The sequence below is a fragment of the Salvelinus fontinalis genome, chromosome 6 (genome assembly GCF_029448725.1).
Source record: "Salvelinus fontinalis isolate EN_2023a chromosome 6, ASM2944872v1, whole genome shotgun sequence".
NCBI lineage: Eukaryota > Metazoa > Chordata > Actinopteri > Salmoniformes > Salmonidae > Salvelinus > Salvelinus fontinalis.
The window spans coordinates 25,445,106-25,456,759 of NC_074670.1; the positions used below are offsets into that span (position 1 = coordinate 25,445,106).

An 11,654-nucleotide genomic window follows, 5' to 3' on the forward strand; every position below is an offset into this window, starting at 1 on the left:
CGATTTGGTGCAAAGGATTTTTTTTGTTTTATCCTAACCCTCAGCCTGAACCTGAAAAGGCACTTAGTGGCCAGTGAGTGAGTGCTGGTTGCCCTTGCTGAAGGTGTGCTCAAGATGAGAGGCCCAACTTGTCAGATCAGAGAATGGCGTATTAGAGGGGCCCGTAAACACAGAGTGCATTAGCCTGGGGGGCCGTGGGGCTGGGGGCCATGGGGGCTGTGGGCTGTACGCGTACCCAGAGCACGGAGTGCGAAGTGCAGATCAAACTGGGAAAAAACAACTGACCTTTCTGGAACTGTTAAGTCGTCCCGCTGTTGACGCCAGGAGACAAGCCCCTCAGGTGGAAGGGAATGGCTATGGGTGAATTATTTAGAACGGGGACAGGGGGGGACTGATGCCCTGAGACATGTACCATGAAGATTCTAAAGGTGGTCTCAACGTCATTCACCCACTCCCTCTCTGTCACTCTGCATGTTGTCAGTGGAGTAGAGACTGCCCTGGACAGGTATTTGACAATGACAAGGATGCTGGGACTAATCTTGCACTGTGACAACTAGATTATGAGGCGTGGGCTGCCTATTATAGGACTTGGCTGTGTGCGTAAGCCACAGTAACATCTCTGTGACCCGGTCTTGTCTTCTATCTGAAATAAGTGATGTTGACGTGCGAACAGGAATGATTTGGTCTTTATTTGGTCCCCTCTTTTAAAACAGATTGTTTTGAACACTAAATTTGTATTATTTGTATGACTGTATTTTCCATTTATCTACGATAAGGGGTGTTGATATATGAAAAGGACAAGTTGTAGTGCTAAGTGATTACAAAAATGTATTTTTTCCACCCCAGTTATTAAACAACTAATTCATTCAATTCAACAACCAGTTCATTTACATGAATTCCATTTAGTTCTGTTTTTTTGTGAGACCAATGTGACGTTTTCCTCGAGCGAAATCAAATTATTCATGAGAGTGGGACGCTGGGCTGAAGGGAGTTGTAGTTTTCATTAAGCAAATATTTAACCTAGTTAAGTGCAGAAACGTGGTAATTAACTACAATGGCCATGATCTATTGCACCTGTTCTTTCTGGCTCAGACAGAGATGGATATAGTTTATGCCTGCTACATTAGGTGAGATACACAGAGACCGCATAGACCACATGAGAGAGGAATGTACACAACACTATTACGAGTGAGAGAGATAGAGACAGTTTGTGAAAGTATGCCTTATCTACCTTGAAGAACTAGTAAAATGCAGGCTAGCCTAGCTAAATAGGATGACTACAGACAGTACAGTATGGCTTCTACTGCCAAAGCAGAGATGAGATGATGACTTTAAGGAATGAAAATGTAATATACACAACTGAAATATTGTATTATTTCATAGAAAATGTCTATGTTTATATTGATGTCTACCCAGTTTGGACCTGACCGAGACAATGAAATATTTTCAATATTTTGGCGATTGAATTGTTTTTGGCTTTGGAATTTCTATTAAAAAGCTCTAAAATCATTTGAATGTAAATAAAACAATTATTTTTTACTAATCGAACCAAACCGACCTTAAAAAAATCACTAATCGCTCAACACTAACAAGTTTTTATTTTTTGCAAGATCTATGTTTCTACTTCACCCTCCACCTTTTAGCCCTTTTAAACACTGCATGGTGAGTGAATGTGGGTCTTCTCTCAGAGTACAGCGCTTGATGATATGTTACACAACATCTCCGCTATGACCAACTCTCAACCAATAACACTTGGCCAGAATGTAGTAGACAGATAAGTGAGAGCCCAGCCATATATTTACATGGCTTTGAGTTAGAGAAACCTGTCCGGAAGTGCTGGTGTCACTAGTGTTGTCCTTTTAAAAAAAAAAAAGTTTAAATCACTTGAAAAGAAGAAATCAAATACATCTTTAATCGGTCTCTCTCATTTGACAAGTGTAACCAGTGCTTCTGATGATCACATGATTTTCTTTTCAAATCTGGGAAAACTGGAGTCTATTCTTTCTCCCATGACTATAGACTTCAGACCAGGCTATAGTTATGCATCCATCACTATTATTAAACGGGCACTGCACTGGTTGTAACAGTCAGCTAGTATTATACACGCATTCATTAATCCTTAAGAGTCTATTGACTTACCCGTGCCTCAATCTAAGAAACATAATTTAAAAAATCCCCATCAAAATCTGTCAGTTTAAGATGGAGATATCAGGGTTTTTGCATGGGCTGCGTCTCAATCCACCTCATTCGCATTTGTCGGCCTTGGAAGGTGGCAGAGCTACAGCAGTGTTTGTCAGACCAGGAGATATGCCGAAAATCGGTCTGCTCAAGAAAACGTTTGTAGCGTCCTGAACAGTTTGGCCTACAAAACTAATATTACACCACTATGGGAAAGGGAGACTCTCGCGAACGTGATGTTCTACATTTTGCTCTACAACAAGTGTCACGGGACTCGTCTCAAGTACAAACGAATGGAAGTATGGAAGTAGTTTTGTGCCCCAAAGAATACAGGGATAAATATTTTTTACTGTCTATTTTGCCATTCATGAATGTGTTATTCAATGTATTTCTATGGGCTATAGTAGTAAAGGCCATATTCAATATTTTCTCAAATCATTTTACTTACTTTTTTGGGGATACAGTTCGATATCAAATAGCTAAATGATCATGTGGCCTCCCGGGTGGCGCAGTGGTCTAAGGCACTGCATCACAGTGCTAGCTGTGCCACCAGAGACTCATGGGGCGGCGCACAATTGGAACCATGGGGCGGCGCACAATTGGCCCAGCGTCGTCCGGGTTAGGGAGGGTTTGCCTGGCAGGGATATCCTTGTCTCATCCCACACTAGCAACTCCTGTGGCGGGCCGGGCGCAGTGCACGCTGACCAGGTCGCTAGGTGTACGGTGTTTCCTCCGACACATTGGTGCGGCTGGCTTCTGGGTTGGATGCGGGCTATGTTAAGAAGCAGTGTGGGTTGTGTTTCGGAGGACGCATGGCTCTCGACCTTCGCAGCGATGAGACAAGACAGTAACTACTAACAATTGGATACCACGAAATTGGGGAGAAAAAGGGGGTAGAAGTTTTAAAAATGTAATTTAAAAAATTTAATTGCTAAATCATCTTAAAATAATTTCAAATGTTAATTTAGTCTCCCACCCATCCCCCAACGGTTAAACAACTGAAGTAGCCTCATACTAATACAACCACCACTGTTTATGATAGTCATATACCAATCATTTGTTCTTTTCAAACATAGGCAAATTCATGAAACCTCAGGGCAGGATGATCTCCCTGCCCTGACCTTGGTTGCTGAGAGCAGAGCACACTCCTGGCCTTGCCCACAGTAAGCACTCTGGGGTATACTATATGACCTGTGTGTAGCCCCGGGCAACCAGGAAGTTCCACACGTTTATCTGTCGCCGTGGTGATGCTGTCCATCATACGTGTCAGCCAGGGGCTGTGTGAGCCAGCATCGTTAACGTGAGAAGGCATGCTGGAGGACCCAGTGTCAGGGGGCTAGCACATTGTGTACACACACACACAGGCACAAAGTCATACACACACACATGCATACACACACATGCATACACACACACACACACACACACACACACACACACACACACACACACACACACACACACACACACACACACACACACACACATACACACACAGGCATAAACACACACATACACACACAGGTGTGAACACACAGGTATTCACACACAAGCACGCACGTGCGGAAGGCACACAAACTCTCTTTTTAGCTTTCATGCCACGGCAAACTCTCCATTCACATTTTAACACAGAGGGTGCCGACCCAGCCTGTTGCTATAGTGACAGATGGACACTACCCCTCAACAATAACATCCATAGAAATACAAATATGGTTGATTTATATACTGTGTCTAAGGCATCACTCAAACATCTTAGAAGCCCTGAACATCAGCCTGGCCCTAGCAGCAGCAATCTAGCATTAGCAACAGCACCATACAGCAGCACGATCAATGACAGCATGCTAGTTTGTTCTACCATACCCACCAAGTCCCTAAAATGGGTCTTAGTTTCAATTAGTGTCTCTCTGCACTCCCAACAGGGCTTAATTTGCGGCGGGACGAGTAGTCTGAGAGCAGGAGGAGTAACAGGCCCACTGAAACAGATGGGCTCAGCGCGACACTGGGCTTCCAGCAGGGGCAAAATCAATGCTCATAACTTCAAAACAGAAAATAAATTAATAATTATAGGAAGACAGGATTGCTTTCCATTGCCGGCGCAATCTAATTAATAGGTGTTTTGTTTATGGCTGCTGGTTGTTGTTCTTGTTGCTTCTTCTTTTTTCCTTTCAACAGTGAATATTCAGACTTTGGAGAACGGAAGGCAAACTGTGCACCTTGAAAATGAAGCACACCTCGTTTTCGCCTCTTTTATCCCTCCTGTTCTTGCCATCTTTCTTCTCCTCCTTCTTCCTTCTTCTTTTTCTTACTCAAGGTGCGTGGATTCCCGAGTTAACCAATGGCTCGATTTAGGATCCATTCAAACTGTATTGCTCAGATCAACAGGATGGTCGAGAGATGGTGTGAGTTCTGTGTGTAGCTGTGTTTATGTCTCCGTGTCTGTAGACCCGTCAGACCAGCTGTTGGAGGTGGTGGGTCTGGAGGGAGCCATGGAGATGGGACAGATCCACATCGGCCTGAGGAGTGCAGGAAGACGCCTGGCCCAGTGCTCCTCGGTCACCATCAGGTCAGTACCCCTTGACCATAACCACTGATCACTGTCTGACCACAGTCACCTTCTTTTATCCCATCCGATCAATATTCTGCCTTTTTGAACACTGTTTACCGTCTAGCAACATAGAAACAATCTAGATGGATGACATAACAGAAGTCAAGATTAATGTTTTAAGAGTGATTTTTGTTTGTCATTGTCAGGACCACCAAAGCCCTCCCCATGCAGATTGATGGGGAGCCATGGATGCAGACTCCCTGTACTGTAAGTCATGTCAATGTTCCGTGCATTGTGGTATTAATGCATGTACTGTACACTACAATGTGCTACACACAGGTGGTTCATATAGAACGTTCATCATCTAGGTGTCTCTATGCTCCCACATAAGATATTAATGCTTTAAAGTACCCCGGCAGAAGTTCTCGAGAGTGAAGCTGCGTTGTTTTAAATAGTTGTAATTTATCCTAACTGATATGTAATAACACAAAGCTTTATTTTAATGTGTTCACCCGGTCCCTCAAACTACTCCCCTGCACAAGTACAAGTGTTTGTTTTGTTTTGCATTTTGTTCACTTTTCAAAATGAAATGGCTCAACTTGTGCTGATTAAACCAGTGTTTGCTTTTAATTACAATGTGACTCCTCTGACAGCATCACAGATGAAGTGGAGCCAGAATTTACATACAGATCTTTCAGTCGTTATGGGAGAATCTAGTGCATGACAAAACAAGTAGTTTATAAGTGCACTTGTGTCTGTTGGCAAAACTCCACAAATGAAAGTTAGGCTCTGACAATACATAATTGTGTGTTGGGTGATTTCCATGGTGAGTTATAGACGTCTCGATGCTGAATTTTGAATCAGTCAACCTGTTAAATGTTCATTAAAATGGGATGTTATCCAACTAATTATTAACAACAACTGTTATGCAAATCATGTTTTGCATACATAAGATAATTAACCCCATTCATTTACACTTATATCATGTATGACTACATCTCTATTGTACACTGGCATAACCTTTAAAGGGCCATGCATTTAAAAAAAGATATATATAACCATTGATTATTGACGACTAACTTATAAAATCCTTAATTATCTTAGTTTAACTGTTGTACACTATCAGGAATCAAGGTAAGACCCAGATGCAGACACGTCGAATTGACAATGGTTTTATATTCCAACAGGGGCAGGCAATAGACAGGTCAAGGCAGGCAGGGGTCAGTAAACCAGAGGTGGGTCAACGGTACCGGACAGCAGGCAGGCACAGGGTAGGCAGAGGTCAACAATGCAGAGGTGGGGCAAAGGTACAGGTCGGCAGGCAGGCTCAGGTTCAGGGGCAGGGTGAGTGGTCAGGCAGGCGGGCTCAGAGTCAGGACAGGCTAGGGTCAAAACCAGGAAGCCGAGAAAAAGAGAGACTAGGAACAGCAGGAGCTGATAACAAAAACGCTGGTTGACTCGACAAACAAGACAAACTGGCAACGGACAAACAGAGAACACAGGTATAAATACACAGGGGATAATGGGGAGATGGGCTACACCTGGAGGGGTTGGAGACAAACACAAAGACAGGTGAAACAGATCAGGGTGTGACAGTACACAATCAGAACCCCAAAATATACATTTGTTTTACTCCATTGTTTGTAAACCATTCAATTGTAAACAAACACTGGCTGTGTAGGTTTAAAACATGGTTAAAACTATAATTTTGATCTAATGGATGGTCAGTCCCAGTATTGATAGCTTTGTTAGGTTACGTTCTCTAGCCCCATCCCTCAGCTATTTACCAAATCAGCGCTAGGGTAGCCGCTTTGTTGTGCTGTGCAGATTTCCCATTTAATTAATCTATTTGAAAAATCTAATCAATTTCTTTATCATAAAATACAAAATCTTATAGCCCTTTAAGCTTTCAAACATGGCCAGCTTCTCTTTCAAGTCCTTATTTTGTGTTGAACCTTTATTTGACCTCAATTCTCATGGAAAGGTTAATTTGTCAATTAAATGATACTCCAGTAACATTAAGTTCAATCATGTTGAATATAATTTGGACATCAAGCCCACGCACAATAGCGACCACTACAGTGTTAGAGTTCATGAACGATGAATGGCACGCTTCTCTTTGAAGTAAAAAGGGTTTCTTTAATGCTGATGATACCATTTACCTTGCTCATTATTCTTGTTTGTACCCCGAGGGCTATAGTATAATGAGCTAGGTACAGGTCAGGGCATACCTTGATGGTTGATATTTACCATTTCATTGATCTGTGGTAATTTAACATTTTCTTCTTCTGAAATAGTACTAGCGTCTAATACTCATAGAATTCAACATCAAGCATTTCTCTGTGGTCGCTTATTGGAATGGCATGATTACATTATTACACAGGCCATGACCTCCCTTGCTGTACAGTGTACAGGTATGTTCAGTGGGTCCACATGCTCCATGTTATGAAAGCATTCACCCAACAGTATCATACCACCGTGTAACTCTATCCTGTTTCCTTCACTCTCTGTCCACACCAGATTGAAATAGTGCATAAGAACCAGGCACCGATGTTGATGGGTCCCCCACAAGGCAACAGCTTCTTCTCCTCTGTGATCCGACGAACATGCAGCGAGAGCAAAGACTGAGTGAGAGACTTAGCCTTCGGCCTCTTCTCCAGAGAAACAAGCGCTTTTACCCATGGAAGTCGCTAGGTTTGATGCCAGAATGCTAATTTGTTAGCCTAGCTCCATTTGGGTCGCTAGGTTATGATGCTAGGATTCTAATTTGTTAGCCTAGCTCCATTCAATAGCATACTGTAGCTGTGCATGCTATTTCTGCCATGGAAATGTCAGTGCCCCCCTTACTTATTTAGAGTGAGGAACTACAAGGACAGAGACTTTGGTTCATGACGCAGTGCCACTCCACAATGCCAACGCAGTGGCATTGTCCCTCTGGAACAGTTGTTTACCTTTCCAGAGTATAACTTTATACTGTTACGATGGCATGTTTTTCTAAATGTCATTTTTATAGTGGTCTTGTGCAACGTGCCATGTGGATCAAGTCCTTTGAAGGAAGCGACACATTTCTGTCAATCATTGAAAGTCATTTGTATGGTAAGGTATTGATTTTATCTGCATCAATATTTTGAATGTCTTTGCATTTGAACACCCCAATGCATGATGGACTTTGGATTACTGTTTATGAAGTGAACATATCTTTCAGGGTGCATAAGGACAGTGATGATATTGAGTCAACATATTTTAAGCTTTCGGTCTAAGGTAAAGTTTCAGGTTATTTGCTTCACAATTCATCGGGGCACTGACTATCTCTTCAATGTTGACTTCATCAGAGAATGGATTTAAGAATCTCAAAGGCTCTGTTAGGTTTCTCGCGAAACATGTTTGACGGGTTAATGCTCAAATGTCTTGCAGCTGGATCATAGAAACTATTTCCATTAAGGATCATAGACCAATTAAGGAAAATGAATTGGTAACAAATGCATGCACACGTCACATGACATATACACTTGCATGGATAACCAAGATCTACTGTATTCTTGAACCTGTGGAATTGTACTGTGTTGGTCATTTTGGAAGTAAAGCACTTTGTCAGGGTTCAACTACTGCCTTTCTCTCACACTATATGAAATCATATCAACCTGAAATCAACCTTTTGTGTTCAGGGAGTCCTGTTTTTCAAGGCTAGGTACTCAGGTATTTTTAAGATATAATATTGCTCAACTAACTATTATTATAGAAAACCCCTTCAACGAATTAGAATTAGAATTGAGTACATCATGTTGTACAATCGTCACAGTCAAGACTCCAGAGCAGGTTTTGACCTCCTTAGGTTATTGATTTGTTCAGTCTTTTTCAGCTGTTTGCCATTGAGAATGTTTCCAATACATCACTCCTACATGCATACATTAACCAATTAGAGCTCAAGTCCAAATGTGAAATCACCGTTGACATACTTGAGCTGGAATTGAAGAATCAATCATGAGAATCAGTCTAATCCATTTGCACGACTGGGTTATTCAGAGACAAGAAGAAGCTCTGTGTTCTCCCTCTAGATATCTGCAGAGGCTATTTGGTCTCGCACACGATATGCATATACGTAAGGCTAAACCATAAGAATGTCCTGATATTGTTAACCTGAACAGTATTTTGTATTTTTAATTTCAGAAATCTATAGTGACTTTTTCTTATATTGACATCAGTTAGTTTTCACCTAAACCACTGACCCATACCTCAATATAATATACTACCAAAGATGAACAGAACAGAAGGCCATATTCAGATCACATATTCAGATCAGATCCATACACTATTTGAAATTCTTCAAATCTGTTACACAAGAATGACACCCAAACTGTACATGAATAGATGCAAGTTTTCAACTGAAATGCATTCCGGCATGTTTTCTAAGTACAATTCAAGAATGGAAGATTACTGTATTGGATTTCTGTCTCTGTTCAAAGTGCCATCCTGCCTATGGAAGATTTGGGTCTGCCAACTTTTCCATTACTTTGCTTAGTAAGTGCAGTGTTTGTTTTGTACAGTGAAGTTGTATTTTTGTACACAATGTTATTTTTCTGCATAAAGTATTGCTCTTCTCTGTAAATCACGCCAATGTGTAGTTCTGTTCAAAAACTGAACAGAACACGAAAACCATTAAATGTTGTTGTCGTTTGACATGCTCATCTACATGTGTTTTTACCTTTGACCCTGTTGACACCTAATGGCACTCAATGGCACAATGTCACCTGAGACGGGTTGACTGTCACCGACAGGACACTCACTATGCTGTTAGTGTTCTTACACCTGCTCTAAAGCTATTTATACAGTGGATACACTCAAGCCATGAGAGATGCCTGTCAAACTGTTGACACCCTGATCCTGTGATGACCCTTCAATGACCCTTTAGCATGCATTTTTCTTGTTGCTTGATTCAACTAAATTAATATATGATTAGTCTTAAAAGAAATGCCCCTTACCAAATCTAATCATTTCCTTTAGCATATATTACTTTTAAAATAATGAGAAGAATTTTGATTGTATTACATAATTTCATTCATAACTCCTCATTCATTATGATCTCATTTATATCTTTACTGTAGGCTTACTGTACATAATACATAAACAAATGAATGCCTTCTGCACAAAGTAACTACATGGTGTTGCTACTAATTCAATACAATGTAAAATATTAACTGGAACACATAGCTAATGCTTGTTTTCCTAACTCTCTAGGGATGTTGCAAATGAGTGTGGCACTAGTGTTTACCTTTTCGCTTGGTGTCAGATGGACAGGACACCTACGCTTGACCTGTGTTTCTCAGGCCTCCGGGGGGTTCCACAGGAGTGACAAGATAATTCACTTCCTATCCCCATCAATGTCTTAGGCATCAGGTAGCTTAGCAGTTGGAGCTTTGTGCAAGTAACCGAAAGGTCGCTGGTTTGAATACCCGACCCGACAAGGTGAAAAATCTGTCGATGTGCCTGTGATCAAAGCTCTTAGCTCTAATTTGCTCCAGGGGTGCCACACTACTATGGCTGACACTGTAAAACAACACATTTCACTGCACCTATCCAGTGTATGTACAGTTGAAGTCGGAAGTTTACATACACTTAGGTTGGAGTCATTAAAACTCGTTTTTCAACCACTCCACAAATTTCTTGTTAACAAACAATAGTTTTGGCAAGTCAGTTAGGACATCTACTTCTAAGTCATGGCTTTAGAAGCTTCTGATAGGCTAATTGACATAATTTGAGTCAATTGGAGGTGTACCTGTGGATGTATTTCAAGGCCTTCCTTCAAACGCAGTGCCTCTTTGCTTGACATCATGGGGAAATCAAGAGAAATCAGCCAAGACCTCAGAAAAAAATTGTAGACCTCCATAAGTCTGGTTCATCCTTGGGAGCAATTTCCAAACACCTGAAGGTACCACGTTCATCTGTACAAACAATAGTACGTAAGTATAAACACCATGGGACCACGCAGCCATCACACCGCTCAGGAAGGAGACACGTTCTGTCTCCTAGAGATGAACGTACTTTGGTGCGAAAAGTGCAAATCAATCCCAGAACAACAACAAAGGACCTTGTGAAGATGCTGGAGGAAACAGGTACAAAAATATCTATTCCACAGTAAAACGAGTCCTATATCGACATAACCTGAAAGACCGCTCAGCAAGGAAGAAGCCACTGCTCCAAAACCATCATGAAAAAGCCAGACTGCAGTTTGCAACTGCACATGGGGACAAAGATTGTACTTTTGGAGAAATGTCCTCTGGTCTGATGAAACAAAAATAGAACTGTTTGGCCATAATGACCATCGTTATGTTTGGAGGAAAAAGGGGGAGTTTGTATAATATTAGGAATAACTGTTTAGAATTTCCCCCAAATCATTAGATTTTTATATTTACATTTTAGTCAGTTAGCAGACGGCTTAATCAGAGCAACTTAGTGCAGTCATTTAGTGCATTTATAGCTAGGTAGGACAACCACATATCATAGTCATAGTAAGTACATGTTTCCTCAATAAAGTAGCTTTCAGCAAAGTCAGAGCTAGTAAGGGGGGGGGGGGGGGGGGGGGTAGTCAGGTGTGAGTGTTAGTGATATCTTTCTTTTGTAAAGACCCAGACTGCTCTCACTGTGTGTTAGTGTCCCATTGTTTGTGATGCAAACCTGTCCTCAGTTGCCCGGTGACCTGTGATTTGCTTACAGGTCAGTGCCTTCTGCAGGTCTGAGGCACACAACAATGTATCCCTTACATTAGGGGAGAGCTGCAGCTTTAGCAAGTCCCTCTGGAACCACTTCAAAACGCTGTTTCCATGGTCACAAAGTGTGTGTGCTCACGTCTGTGTGTGTTGCCTCTGAATGAGAAAGGACAGTGTGTGTACGTGTGTGTGTGGATGTGTTTAACTATACTTGTGGGGACAAAAAT

General features: G+C 41.6%; 1 protein-coding gene across 3 annotated transcripts in view; it reads left to right on the forward strand.

Annotated features, from left to right (window-relative positions):
- The window catches only part of LOC129857456 (diacylglycerol kinase beta-like), a 55,031-nt gene extending 45,631 nt beyond the window's left edge, over window positions 1-9,400 (forward strand). For all 3 annotated transcript variants that reach the window (XM_055925713.1, XM_055925712.1, XM_055925714.1), the window contains 3 exons: window positions 4,621-4,741; window positions 4,930-4,990; window positions 7,244-9,400. In XM_055925713.1, the coding sequence (XP_055781688.1) occupies window positions 4,621-4,741; window positions 4,930-4,990; window positions 7,244-7,351 (290 nt within the window). In that variant the 3' untranslated portion in view covers window positions 7,352-9,400. The remainder of the gene's footprint in view (window positions 1-4,620; window positions 4,742-4,929; window positions 4,991-7,243) is intronic.
- Window positions 9,401-11,654: the final 2,254 nt, after the last annotated feature.